Genomic DNA, 15016 nt, shown 5'->3' with positions numbered 1-15016 from the left:
AGGCATTGGAGGATTTTTCAAAGCCACTTCCTGTGACAGGGCCAATTATACAACACCACTGCCATCAGGCTTTGAAATAGGTAAGAAAAAATGTATTTCATGTATATTTCTCTCTGCTACCCCCACCCCTTTTGTTTTACAGTTTTGTAAATCAATCAAATTTGTTTCAAAATTAATTAGTGTTTCCGGTGAGATTTATTAGCTAGTTAAGTTTAATGTCTCATAACAACTTTGTTCATCATTTCAGATTCAGGATGCACAGAGAACATAACTCCCTATCTTCCAAGACTCCCCAGTAATACAAACTGCAGGATTTCATCCTCCTGTACAGGAATCAGCTGCTGCACTGATGTTTCCACCATTGGAAAGACACTGCAGTACAGCATTGATATAGATGCATGTACCCACACATTGACACTGGCAATTGAGGACTTCAGCTTCAAAATATCCCTCATTGACTTCAAATTTGGTGTTGAACAGAAATTTACTATAGATCAAGTTTTCTCTCTCGAGTAAGAAATTTTTGTAATAGATTTTTTATATTGAATTTAACAAATGTGTGAATACAAATTGGATATCCAAGAAATGACACTTTGGTTAAGATAAACAGTTGTTAACTGCTCTTCACTTGTTTTCAGGTACAAGATAACTGATTTGAGGGGACTTCGACAGTTTCTGGTGAGTGCCAAACTGAGTGTGTGCTTCAATGATCCAACACCATGTGTTATACAGGGAACTCTTCTCAGCAATTACCTAGTCACAAAACCCTCGTGCGCCTGGTACACTGGATTCTGGAAATCAGGTCAGTTGTCTTAGGAATCAACATTCAAAGATAACATTTATTTTATCTGAAGATTTGAGAAATGTATTGCCTATCCTCTGTTTCTATTTGCAGATTTCTCACTTTCCTCATACATATCTACCAACAACCTACCAACTGTTGGTCAGCTTAGTTCCAGTCAGGTCTCCAAACTGTTGGAGATACTTGGGATTTCTAAATACATGAAGCAGCCATCATGTGAAAAGGATTCTGGAATGTATGAGGACTCGTACCAAGGATGGAAGTCAGGTCAGGTTTTCTCATGTTACTAAAATTAAGAGTGTGAACAACACTCAGTTACAGATGATGTACAGTTTTGAATTCAGTGAAATTGTTGTTAATATACATGTATAGGTAAAGTAATATTTTTGCATAAAAGCACCACACTATTTCTACTATAAGTAGACACATACAGTGTTTTGAATATTCATAGAGTTGAGAAGAAATAAATTTAACGTCATTACCGTCTCAGTATATGCTCAGACAGTTTATTCTCAGTTTTATAATTACACTAGCAATATCCAATTTTCTTTTATCATTTTCCTCTCATAGGGGAATGGATAAGTTTTCGTAATAAGCATGAAGTCATTATAAGCATGTTCGTTATAAGTGAGTCTTACTGTATTGATATTGATAATATATCTCAGTTGACTTGTATTCATAGTGCTTTTTATCTTCTATATTACTTTAGAATGTCTAAAAGATACTGGTGTCAGCAAACCAGTCATCAATGAAAACCAGGCCACCTGTATCCTGCAGCAGATGTGTACTGGGGTACAGTGCTGTGTCAGTGTTCCTAGGTTTGGGATTTCAGTGGAGACCTTTATACAGATCAGTGCCTGTGAACACCAGCTGAGAGTTGGAATTGAGAACCTGAAGTTCAACAGGAGCTTGTATGGATACCGCTTTGGAGAGAAGGAGCAGTTTGACTTGTATGGATTTGTTGTCATAGAGTGAGTATTTATGGGATGATTTTCAAGGTCACTGTCATAATTTGAATGGAATTCTCTGCGATAGTGACATGACACTGGTGCTTATGGTGTATAACTGTATATGATATTTTTTACAGTATATATTTGATAAAGAGTTACCTAAAAGTGATGAGGTGTTATGAACATTGTGCATGTAAAAAGTTTTTTAATGATGGGTTTTGAATGTTTTATTTCAGTTTTGTGATAATTGATCTGGAGTTTGAAGGCAGTGATGGACACTACCTAGTAAATATGAACATGAGTCTGTGTACTGAAGCAGGCAAACCCTGTGATGTTGTTATTCCTGTGTTTGAGAATTCTGCCCTTCCCAAGGAAACCTGTAACAGAAGACAGGACTTTTTGGACCCAAGTAAGATCAAAATTTTTTAAGGGTATTATACACTTCTTTAATCTCTGATATACATGTAATCAATGAGTGGTAAGGTGCTATTTAGTCTTAATTTTTATACCCCAAGCAACGAGTTGCGGAGGGTATAATGTTTTTTACCCTTCTGTCAGTCAGTCCATCAGTCCCTTTCTTGTCAGCGCAACTCCTCAGAAACCACTCAACAGAATTTCGAGAAACTTTGTAGTCAATAAGGACACACTGTGTAGATGATCATATTCCCAGAAAATTCTGATCCATTAATTTTTCTTGGAGTTTTGCCCCTTTTGAACTTAGAATTTCGAGTCCATCTGTCCTGTTCTTGTCAGGGCAACTCCTCTGAGACCGCTCGACAGAATTTCGTGAAACTTTGTAGTTAGTAAGGCCACACAGTGTAGATGTGCATATTCCCAGGAAATTATGATTCATTAATTTTTCTGGGAGTTATGCCCCTTTGAACTTAGAATTTTTAGCCTATTTGCCCTGTTCTTGCAGTAATGCATTACCATTCATTATGTGAGTCATTGTCAAGCAATGTTGGAGTGTGGGTACATTGTATGTGAGCTTGCTCACTATTTCTTTCATCTATTCTGTATGAAATAATAATAGTCTTTATTTATCCAGAATAACACAAATTAGCATATAGCTAGTTTCCATTGTGGTCCTGCATTAAAAATATACACAAACATAAAATTAACATCTAAAATTAGTATCTAAATATGTCAATACAATATAAAAGAAAAGAAAACAAAGCATAAGACACACCTAATTAGTAATAAAAATAGTATCTAAATATGAATAATAATGAACTATTTTCAATGTTACCTAGTACAATTTTACTATTACATGTACCTAAATGCTATTCATTACACTAGTCAATTAGTCATTGATGCATTAAGATTATTTAACCATGTATATTTTTTACTTTTTTTGTCGATATCCTATAATGGACCCCAATGGAAATAAGCCTGTTGGATTTTTTGGGTTATTTCAAGATATAGGGCAGTATTTATTTTATTTTTATTAAGTGAGCCTAGTGCTGGAACAATTTTAAAGTCCAATCTGTGACTGTAAATGCAAAATGTGATATTATTAATAGAATGTGTTATTTTATGTGATATGGTGTCATGTCAATTGTTATTCTTTGTCTAACGTGCCTTTATCTGAATAAACATATTAATAAATACCTGACATAAAAGGAAAAAATAAAAAATAGTGTAAGACACACTCACACACTGTCATATCACAACTACATTATTTGGCACACCTGTACAAAAAGAAGAAAGCACGATGTTTAAGTGCCAGTGAAAAAACATTTGATTCATTATTTTTGCTCGTTTTCAATTTTTAGCCTTTTCCCTGGCCAGCTGGAAAACTGCCTTGGGCTTGTCAGGTCCCACACTAGAGGTCCACTACATCAGACAACTCCTGCATGATCTGGGCGTGTCTGCCTATCTGAAGGACTCAAGCAGCAAATGTGACTGGTCAAAGCCTCCTTATAGCACTGCAGACAGCAATGGATGGACAGATAGTAAGATATCAAATGCAATTTGTTGAAACTAAATTTAGTTAGAAATTAGAACTCCTCAAAAGATTGAGACTGTTGGCAAAAGAAATTAGCAAAGTATCAGATTCTGAAGCAAATTTCGTAATACCTTACTGTTTATAATTCAGTCAGAAGACGCACGTCAGATAGTTTGGATTAATTTTGACCTGAAAGTCACACTTATGTGTACCCTTTTTTATTTTTGTAATTACTTAGTAAGACAAGGGGAGGCAAATGAGTGATTTTCAGGACACTTTGTATGGCCTGAAATGCATTCTTTTTGGTATATTTTGATTTGCAAGCAAGTAAATGCTGTTATTCAGTCTATAGATTTTGTAGTTTGTATTGTAAACTAAATTTTATTCGTGATGATTTTATTTCGCGATTAGCTGGTTCATGGCGACTTAATTTTCGCGACCGAGATGATCATGAATAAATACGAGACATGAAAGGATTGGTTCACGGCGAGAAATAATTGGGAGGGTGAAGTTCTCACAAGCCTTGCAAAAATGTTTGCACACAAATCAGAGTTGGTTTTTTACTACTGTTCAAGATATTTGCAAAAACTTAGGGTTTGACCTGTTTTACAGATTGTACCACTCCCACAGTAGGACTTCCTGACCTTGGTGCCAAAACTAGGTGTGCCATCTCCGACTCATGTACCGACATTCACTGTTGTCTGCAATCCGATACAATACAAGAGACATTGGAGGCCTACATAAATATTGATACTTGTGATGGAAAGATTTCAGTGGGAATCGAGAAGTTCCACTGGACTGATAGGCTGCTGGGTTTTGAGTTTGGAACTGTCAGACATTTGTCAATGCTGGGTGTAGTTAATATTGAGTAAGTTCTAAAAGCATTGAATTAACTTATATTTGTATTGATATATTTTCCCTCTACTTAGGATTGAGCCAGGGACCTCTGGCACAACAGTCCAGTGCTCTATTGATTAAACAGTCCAGTGCTCTATTGATTAAACAGTCCAGTGCTCTATTGATTAAGGGTTGACCCACTGCTCAGAATGAGTAGGAAGACCATGTGTTTAACACTAGTAAATTAGTCTCCTCTAGAGAGAGGTTTCTCCAGCTTTCCTGGTGTACCAACCCCTCTGGGGCAAAGTTCTGGAGACAATCACTTGCATCGTTCATAAGATTCTTAAGTTTAACACTGAATACCACCATTAACAGAGACGGTATGTTGACTCTGTCTCTTCTGGCATGACAATCCCATGCTGTAACGATCAAGATGAATGGTTAACCCATTAGCCAGAGCTGTTAAGAAGGCTACAGTGTATGTACATTTGTATCTAAACATTACCACAGTGACACACCTGACAATTTACAGTGAGCATTTGTCACTGTAAAATTTGGTCACTGTACTGTTTATAAAATTAATAACTGTTGATCATATTTTCAAATCTGTAGAGAATGATAAAGTTAATGGTTTTCTCTTTCATTACAGCTATTCCATAGTGGACCTGGAAGCAGAGAATGTGTTCGCTGTCAGTATGAATGCAAGTGTGTGTTATGAGTCATCTAGCCCATGTGAAATCAATGTCCCAATATTCAACGAACATAGACTCAGTAAACCCACTTGTAACTGGACAAGAGGATTTGCAATTGACAGTAAGTTTTTCTTGTATGTGAAAAAAAGTATACTAATACATGGTACACTATGAATGTACAGACCCTGAAGCACGCTACCATACATGTACCTCCAAAGCGGTCCGTTTTGTTCTGTTCATACTTCCGTGCAAACCGTTTACCATTCTGTGCAAATCATTCACTGTTCTGTGCAGACCGTTCAGCATTTTGCAAGAATCGTTTCGTACCGTTCTGTGCAAGTGGCGTAGTAGTAGTACGCTTCAGGGTCTGAACAAAGATAACTTTTTGACGACAGAATTTGCTGATGGTATTTTGTATTCTCTTCTATTTTACATTACTGTAATCACTAACAGACTCTTTATGCTGTGCAGTCAATGTAAAAAAAAAATTGAATGTTATTGTAGATTTCTCTAAAGAAAGCTGGTTGGCATCACGTGGATATACAGTGAATGATACACTGCCTTCATATGTCATCTCCGAGCTATTGCATGACCTTGACATTATTCAGTATTTGGGAGACTCCAGTTGCAACAGGAAATCCATTCCATTCCATCCAAACAGAAATGGGTGGAATACAGGTACTAATTAAAAATCTTATTTTAGGTGTCAGTTTTTATGTTGACCATGGAATGCATTATAAATCAATCATCATTTGCTGTAAAATATTTTCTTAAAGTCGGTTCTTACTCGAATTACGTTACTCGAACTACGTCATCATTTGTAGTACTGTTTTTTGGTTCCAATATTTCATTGACCTTATCACATCCGGTTAGTCGTAACGCGCCAAACTGGAAATTCATGTAAATCGTGATGCATTGCGCTTGAAGATCACTGAGGGGCAAGTTTGTCAAAGCATCTAGGCTCAAACAAATTGATTGATGAAACCAAGGACGACTAAATCGCATTAAGAAAGTAGATGTGACACGCAGGGAGAAACAAACTGTGCCAGTACGTGAACTCGATCACAGTTACGTTGGGGATGGGATTCATACATGTTGCAAGAAAACATTATTGTTTGAAGAAGAGGAGTGGAGAAATCAGTAACGGATAGGGAGATGTGTAGATGAACCTTGAACTCTTGCGAATGCACTCAGCAGCTGTCACTTATGCAGACAACCCATGCAATTGTCAAGTTGTGTAGGGGAGCAGAAATTTGGCGAAGCCCTTGCAAATGTTTTAATCGTCAAATGCGGTATTTCCAGCTGTGGGCTTGTAAATGAAGTATCAGCAGGCAGCAAACACTGGACATCTAAATGCGGAAATACACGACATGTAAAGACTAAGCTGGCAGCAGGTAATGTATGTTTGTTAATATTCTGTATACAGGTCAAGCACAATCTTTATATTTAACTAAATAGCTTTATTAAAGATGAAATATTTTCACTCAGTGAAATTCGATTTTTATGCTTTTAGAAATCGATTTGATGAAAGATTTGAAATAGCAAAACAATTTCAAATAGCTTTTTAAAGCTTATAGCTTATTCAAATATAATATAGCTAAATATAGAGATTGTGCAGGACTTGGTAAATATATTCTTTTATTATTCATATATAGATAGTTTCATAACTGAATTTTACTTACACACTGTATCGATATGGCAGATCAAAGGACAATGTTTTTCTCTGTCAGGGTCATCACTACAATGTGTGGGACAGCTCAGTTATGTGTGTTTGTATGTAAAACACAGTTTTACTTGTTTGATTTGATACTTCACTTGTAGCTTTGCTATTAGAGAAAGAGGTGTGGGGGGGGGGTTAAATGTCTAAGTTCAAAGTCACTAGGTTATAGGCCCTACATATTTATCAATAAACTTATATATACTGATTATCTGCATTGTGAGGGATGCCCTGTCTTGCATAGTTCTATGACATGTGAGGTAATGAACATTGTGTTTGAAAATGGGGTTTATAATTGGATATGTTTGTTGCAGAAAGGACATCTGATATACTGTGTGTGCAGACCAATCATTTAACATTTATATAACTCCAAGCCGACCAATTGCAGAGAATCATCAAGAGCAACAGGATTAACATAAGAATGTGGTATTTTGAAGCATCATGGACAGCCTCTGAATAAGGTGGAACTTGCTGAGGGTCTAAAGCGTTTCGTTGGCTTTGTTGGGTTATCTGCCAAGCCTTTTGTGATTGGACAAAACAGCCAAAACTTTGATATTCCTGTTTTACTGTTTCATTTATAAACAAAATTGTAATCTAGCTGGAACATCTTTTCCAAGATCGTGTGTCTGGTTTTATAGATACATTTAAACTGTTCAATAAAGTGTTTGACAAGTTCACAGTTGGAAACTAAACTAGTGAAGTGTTTATTGAGTGTCGATTATGAAGCTCACAGCGCTTTGTTTGATTTACTAAGTTTTAAAAATCTCTATGAGGGTAAGATGTTAAAGAATTGTAATGCTTCATGTATATTCACGTTATCATACTACAGTGTAAAATCCTCACTTGAACCTCTTGAACAATAGAATCATAAGTAATGTGGTATATATTTAAATATTTATGTTTCATTATGAACCTTATTGTCCCAGATGTTGGTATGTATATTTTACATACTTTGGAAGCCATAGATTGAAATTATTAGGGAAAATTAAGGATTTTTAAAAATAAATTAACATATGTACATGTATATCTACTAATATGATAAGAAAGATTTACATGTAAATCATGTAATCATGAAAATCTACTTGTGTTAGTGGGTTAATTGGTTTTTTAAAGATTTGGATAGGGTATTCATATAATTTTATAGGCCATAGATTCAAAATCATGGGGAAAGTTTTTAATTTTTTGCAATGAATAACTTTAACAGATGTATACTTCTACTAATATTAACAGAAAGTTTTACTTGTAAAACATTTCTTGGTGAAATGTACCCACATTATTTGTTTGTAAAAAAAAAAAGCAGATGGAGGTATATATATACATTTTAAATGCAGTAAGTTTGAAATTATATGGAAAGTTATGGATTTTTGTAATAGATAATTTAAAAGATGTACATTTACTAATATCAACAGAAGATTTGACATGAAAATCATTTAATTAGAAAACATTTCCACATTGAGTTTTTTTGGGTTTTTTTTTTTTTTTATTTGGAATGGGAGTATACATACTTTGGAAGCTATAAATTTGAAATCATGTGAAAAGTTATGGATTTTTTTGTAATAGATAACTTTAACAGATGTATACATATACTAATGTCAACAGAAAAGTTTACACGAAAATCATCTAGTTTTGAAAATATTTCCACATGTTTTTTTAAATTTTGAATAGGATGTACATACTCTAAATACTAGAGATTTGAATTTATGTGAAAAATTAAGGAATTGCTGTAATATAAACAGAAAAAATGTAAGTACATTATGTATACCATGTAATTATGAAAGTGTGCTTATATTTGCTGTTTTTCTTATATTTCTCAGAGTCATGCCCTTTTCAATAACTGCATTTTCCCCCTAGAAACTTGATAAAATTTTGAAATTGATATGTATTCTAAATCAGGATTTCAGTAGTGTCTGTAATGAAAATTAATATGTAAACCCTTCAATTTTTTGTTTTTGTTCATTTCCCTTGATGTTAATCTCATGATTTCAACCAAAAAAAATTGCCACCAAACATTCCAGGAGTAAGGATCCACCTTAATTTTATTACAGGTTGTGACAGACCAGTAACATTGTCTCCCATTGATTCTGATACCACTTGTCACCTGTTCAGCTTCTGTACTGGAGTACGATGCTGCTCAGACCTGCCTCAGCTTCAGCGATCCTTCAACACCTGGTTACTAATGGACCACTGTAACTACAAACTCAGCATTGGAATTGAAAGATTTGCCATCAATGCCAGCCTTCATGACTTCAAATTTGGAAGGAAGGAAATAATTAATCTCAATGGTGTTGTTCGATTGGAGTAAGTTGTTCATCTATGTAAAGAAACTGTATTAGACATCTTTTGCATAAAATTTGATCTTGAAGTTTATTTAAGAAAAAAATACAAATGATGCAGCTTTAAAGAGGTGTGTGACTTTGATTTTGTTTTCTTATAAAATTTTCTCTTAAAATTCTATAATTTTGTAGATATGAAATTAATGACCTACCAACTGAGAGGAAGTTTTTAGTGAATCTAAATTTGAAGATCTGTTTTGAGTCCAACAAACAGTGTGATATAGACATTCCAATATTCACCAACACAAAACTTCCCAAGAAACCATGCGATTGGACCACAGACTTCCTGGACAGTGGCAAGTAGACCAAAATGAACTTAACAGACAAAGCTTAGGACATTTTCAAAATAATTTGTTGAACATATTTACGTACATGTACTTTGTAATACATTGTTATAATGATATAATTTTAAATGGTGATGTGAATAATGTACGTGTACAAGTTAACACAAACTACCTGTTTGACAGCATCAGTGGAGGTGTGTTATTTGTGACTTGCTAATTTTGCAGGGTTTTCATTCACCTCCTGGAAGTCTACAAGAGGAATCACATCAAGCCTATCACCAAACCAACAAACAGAACTATTGGAGGATTTGGGCCTGTCACAGTTTGTCAATGAGGACATCAATAAATGTAGCATTGGTAGTGCACCATTTACTGGAGGTGCAACTAAATGGAGAAATGGTGCATATATTTCAGTTCCTTTATTCTAGAGTTGCTTATTCAAATAAAAAGACATGAAAGGCTCCTTCATGAATGATTGATTTATTATCTAATAGAATTTGGTTCCCAATAATAATGAAATACTTGGTACTTTATTTCACAGAGTGCCCTCATTCCCTGAAGGCCACCCTCCCTCCCCTGTCTACTCAGCCCATCGGCTGTTATATTGACTCCTCGTGTGGTGGCATCCAGTGCTGTATTCAAGTGACTTCCCTCAGCACCACCTTTGCCACCAAGCTGGAGGTGGACCCTTGTACCTACAAGATGACTGTGGGAATTGAGAAACTCACCTTCTCTAAAGACTTGTTTACATATGACTGGGGGCAGGAGGAACAAATGTGGATGTTTGGAGTTGTCAGGATGAAGTAAGCAATCGGTTCAATATCACTTTCATGCATCACTCAGCATTACAGACTTTATATTGAACAGATTCTTTTAAATATTCCACATACCCAAATATTCCAGGTTCAAGGCTGTGGACCTGTACACAGAGGGGTACTTCCTGATGGACCTAAAATTAGAAGTTTGTTTGGAGGCTAGCCAGGTGTCCTCCTGTGGGCTATCAGTAGATGTACTGAAAAATTTCTACCTTCCTAAGAAACGTTGTGTATGGGATGCTCCATTCACAATTCCAGGTAACTGACTGTCACTCTTTTGATGTTTTACAAGAATGGTTGCCTTATGCAACCATTTCAAAAGATTAAATGTGGTTCAGATATAAATTCATTAGTTTCATATGATTGTAAGGAGGGACTGTATTTCAGAAGAGTTTCACTTGGTTTTGGAATCCATTTGCATTTTTATAGCACTAAATAAAGCACAGCTGCATACATGTACCATCTATCACAAATTTTCCATTTCTAGAGATGTGACTCAAATGATCAAACTATTGCCAATTCCTGGCCAAAATTTGAACGTTACGTAAAGTTTTACTGCTCATACAATAGAAACTCAGACTTAAGATATTTTTGAGAAATTCATGCCACTACTCTGTGGTAACTCGAGAAAACTTCCTTGGAATTACATGTTTTTGAAGTTTGATATTTTTTTTAATTGCAAGAACTATATGACTTTAATTTAAAAAAAAAAAGAAGAATTTACAGGATTGTATGAAATTAGAGCCTCGCACCAATGATTATTTGTCCTGAAACATAGTGAAGAAAATTTGCACAGATTACTGGAGAAAAATATTAAGTTATAAGAAATTCTCCACGCATAGTGGTTTTACTGACTTTTTTTTCCTTTTTTTATTTATTTATTGTTGTCATCTAGAATCTTATGTGTACATGAAAATGAAATTTCAGGGTTTAACTTGTCGTCTTGGAGGGCCACAGAGGGCGTGGCTAACACTGTTCCTATGGAGTCTGGGGCTGTGGACAATGTACTTTCTGATCTGAGCGTAGCAGGATTCCAGCTGTTCCCAGCCTGCTCCCACACAGACAGTACTTACAAAACTGCTGCTGCCAACTGGGAGAAGTGTAAGATTACCACAAATGTGGCCTTGTCCAACGGTTGTGTTGCAGTTGTAATTTTAAAATCTGTTTTAAGTGATATACATATACTTTAGTTTGTATATTTAAAGCTTGAATTTAATTTGATGATCCATCAGAAACTTGAAATGTAAATGAGTGTTTTCCAAAGTCTAAAAAATCAATCAAGGGATCGGTTATTCTTTGAAATAATGTTGAGAATATGAAGTGAACTGACACATTAGGATGTGATCCTTCTTTTCTCACTCCAGATTGCCCCACGGATGTACAGACAACCCTTGCTTCACTGGCAGATGAGGCTCTGTGTGCAGTCTCATCACACTGTGCCTCCATCAAGTGCTGTGTCATTGTGCCATTATTAAACAAAACTTTTGAAGTTGGCCTTGATGTTGATGAATCCTACTACACAATGAAAGCCAGTGTGGAAAAGATCGCGAGAAAACAGTCCCTTGTAGGATATACATTCAATACCAAGGAGACGCTTAGCATTAATGGGGTGTACAAACTAATGTAAGTTAAGTGTAATTTTGAACAAGATTCATTCATATGATTCTGCAAGGTGTTATACTTGTTAGAATATCTGACCTGTGTGTTAGAAAGCAAAGCATACATGTGTTCTCTCTGATAGATACAAAGTGAACGACTTGGTGGATGGTAACATGTTCGATGTGTCCATGACTGCCCAGGCCTGTTTTGTGGATGGTGGAGATTGTGAATTTAGCTTGCCTATTCTGACCAATGCATTAATTCCCAAGTCTGGTAGACAATGGAATGACACATACACTACCAAAGGTAGGAAAAAGCATGGTCATGTAGCCATTTTATTCTATTGTATGGAACATTGCAACTGCTCATGCATTTTCTCTTGGAAATTAACACATTAGAAAGAACAAAAATGTTATTGTGTTAATTGGTTGTGTTTTTACATATTGTCACTTCAGATTCTTTGAGTCAGTGGTTGAGTGAGAGAACTTTAAAAGCTGGTGAAGTGCTCCCTGACTTCCGAGTCAGTGAGCTGTTTGAGACATTCTCCTTGAAATCCTATCTGAAGTCCACAGCATGTGACAGAGCAGCTGCTCCATTCACTGGGGCAGGTGCTGATGGATGGAAAAATGGTAAAAGTGACATCTAAACAAAAAATAATTCACCTTATTATCCCCTCGTGCAATAAGTTACAAATGGGATATATAGCATTATGTGTCTGTCTGTTTGTGTGTACACTTGGGGGCAATATTCAAAGAGAACCTTAAAATTGACAATGATCACAGTTTGCATACTTCTTTGACATTGAATGAGAAAGGTTATTGATGAAATATTTCTCAGAATTTTGATTCATACATAAGTAATTACAACAGAATTTATGTGTGAGTTAAAAATGCAAAATGATAAATGAATGAGTTGACTATCAACTTTTGCTTTCCTTTCGACATGCAACTTTTAATCCTATGAAGGTAATTTGGTGAGGTAACTATGGGTGGGTATTTTGGCATTTTATTTAACGTTATTGTACATACATCTTAAGCAATTGCAAATTATTTTCAGACTTTAATTTGAAAGTACACAAGTAAACAGTACACAAGTTAATATTGACAACACATGGTTGAATTGCTTTATCAAAGTTTGTGTGTATGTTGCTAAATTACTAAATGTCAGCATACATAAATCTTGCGGCAGTTTATTATTTTGCATTTTGAAATGTAAAGTGATATTTCTCAACAGAAAATTATATGACGTTTCTTAAAACATCGATGTTATGTTTAGAGCATCATGGTATACAGCTCATGCTGATAACTTGTAGTGGTCTTAAACCATAGTCTTTTTAATGCATTGTTCATCATCCATTTATAAAATCTCATTCTGTGATCCAAAAAACTTTCTCTCTTCAGAGAGAGTGAGAGAGAGAGTGAGAGTTTGTACAAGATACTTACTGTGAAAATGCATAACACATCTGGACTTATCCATCTTAATTTTCCACAAAAGCATTTGCCCTCATTACACTTTTATGCTTTGACAGCGCATTAATTTTACATGAATATCACTTTTTTCATATCATATGGGGATGCACTGCTAAGCAGTGCTCTTGTTAATAAAGTCATTTTCTTTGATGATTTTTTCTTTCAATAATGTGTTCTTACACTTAGATTGTGCAGCAGTGACTAGTCTATCGACCTTGACCTCAGATCCTCTGAATTGTTACCTGGACAGTAATTGTAACAAAGTATCTTGTTGTGTGGACTCAAGATTTTCCTCAAGAACTTTTGAAGCAGTTATGGATATTAATCCTTGCACCAGAATGTTAACACTGGAGATTGAAGGCTTAAAAGCAGTGGTACCTTGGTCTGAAATCAAATGGGGTATGGATGTTTTAACTATAATGTTGTTTTGAGTATTAATTTTTCTATTATTTTAGAAAATCAAGAATTCATTCCATATTTTCTGTTTTGCAAGGTACTCCTAGCCAGTTCTATCTCTACAGTGTTGTAAGAATAGAGTAAGTATTTCAGAAATGTAAATGAAATGGAACATATGTATGTTCATTACAATTTTTTTGGATGGGGAGTATATTACATAACCATTGAGTATGTGTTTTAGTTATGTCATGTTCATCGCTTGTAATGTATATTTTAACTCTGTTATCCCTGACTGTGATATACATATTTACGTGTATGTCTCCCCTTCCTGACTGTGATATACATATTTACCTGTATGTCTCCCCTTCCTGACTGTGATATATATATTTACGTGTATGTCTCCCCTTTCTGACTGTGATATACATATTTACCTGTATGTCTCCCCTTCCTGACTGTGATATACATATTTACGTGTATGTCTACCCTTCCTGACTGTGATATACATATTTACCTGTATGTCTCCTCTTCCTGACTGTGATATACATATTTACGTGTATGTCTCCCCTTCCTGACTGTGATATACATATTTACGTGTATGTCTCCCCTTCCTGACTGTGATATACATATTTACGTGTATGTCTCCCCTTCCTGACTGTGATATACATATTTACGTGTATGTCTCCCCTTCCTGACTGTGATATACATATTTACGTGTATGTCTACCCTTCCTGACTGTGATATACATATTTACCTGTATGTCTCCCCTTCCTGACTGTGATATACATATTTACGTGTATGTCTCCCCTTCCTGACTGTGATATACATATTTACCTGTATGTCTCCCCTTCCTGACTGTGATATACATATTTACGTGTATGTCTCCCCTTCCTGACTGTGATATACATATTTACGTGTATGTCTACCCTTCCTGACTGTGATATACATATTTACCTGTATGTCTCCCCTTCCTGACTGTGATATACATATTTACGTGTATGTCTCCCCTTCCTGACTGTGATATACATATTTACCTGTATGTCTCCCCTTCCTGACTGTGATATACATATTTACGTGTATGTCTCCCCTTCCTGACTGTGATATACATATTTACCTGTTTGTCTCCCTTCCTGATTGTGATATACATGTACATATTTACGTGTATGTCTCCCCTTCC

General features: G+C 35.4%; 1 protein-coding gene across 1 annotated transcript in view; it reads left to right on the top strand.

The window, feature by feature from the left end:
* LOC125654945 (uncharacterized) overlaps positions 1-15016 on the top strand; it is a 134535-nt gene that overhangs the window by 58293 nt on the left and 61226 nt on the right. The window contains exons 82-102 of the mRNA XM_056143349.1: positions 1-80; positions 248-512; positions 639-802; positions 896-1069; positions 1512-1773; positions 1989-2161; positions 3528-3707; positions 4313-4568; positions 5187-5350; positions 5734-5907; positions 8992-9244; positions 9412-9575; positions 9789-9962; positions 10105-10366; positions 10467-10636; positions 11306-11479; positions 11743-12001; positions 12120-12283; positions 12433-12606; positions 13633-13845; positions 13940-13982. The exon at positions 1-80 is cut by the window's left edge and continues 94 nt beyond it. Coding sequence (XP_055999324.1) covers positions 1-80; positions 248-512; positions 639-802; positions 896-1069; positions 1512-1773; positions 1989-2161; positions 3528-3707; positions 4313-4568; positions 5187-5350; positions 5734-5907; positions 8992-9244; positions 9412-9575; positions 9789-9962; positions 10105-10366; positions 10467-10636; positions 11306-11479; positions 11743-12001; positions 12120-12283; positions 12433-12606; positions 13633-13845; positions 13940-13982 — 3942 coding nt within the window. The remainder of the gene's footprint in view (positions 81-247; positions 513-638; positions 803-895; positions 1070-1511; positions 1774-1988; positions 2162-3527; positions 3708-4312; positions 4569-5186; positions 5351-5733; positions 5908-8991; positions 9245-9411; positions 9576-9788; positions 9963-10104; positions 10367-10466; positions 10637-11305; positions 11480-11742; positions 12002-12119; positions 12284-12432; positions 12607-13632; positions 13846-13939; positions 13983-15016) is intronic.

This window comes from Ostrea edulis, chromosome 1 (assembly GCF_947568905.1).
Source record: "Ostrea edulis chromosome 1, xbOstEdul1.1, whole genome shotgun sequence".
NCBI classification, from domain to species: Eukaryota; Metazoa; Mollusca; class Bivalvia; order Ostreida; family Ostreidae; genus Ostrea; species Ostrea edulis.
The sequence above is the reverse complement of the archived record's forward strand: the minus strand, read 5'-3'. Positions and strand labels throughout refer to the sequence as shown.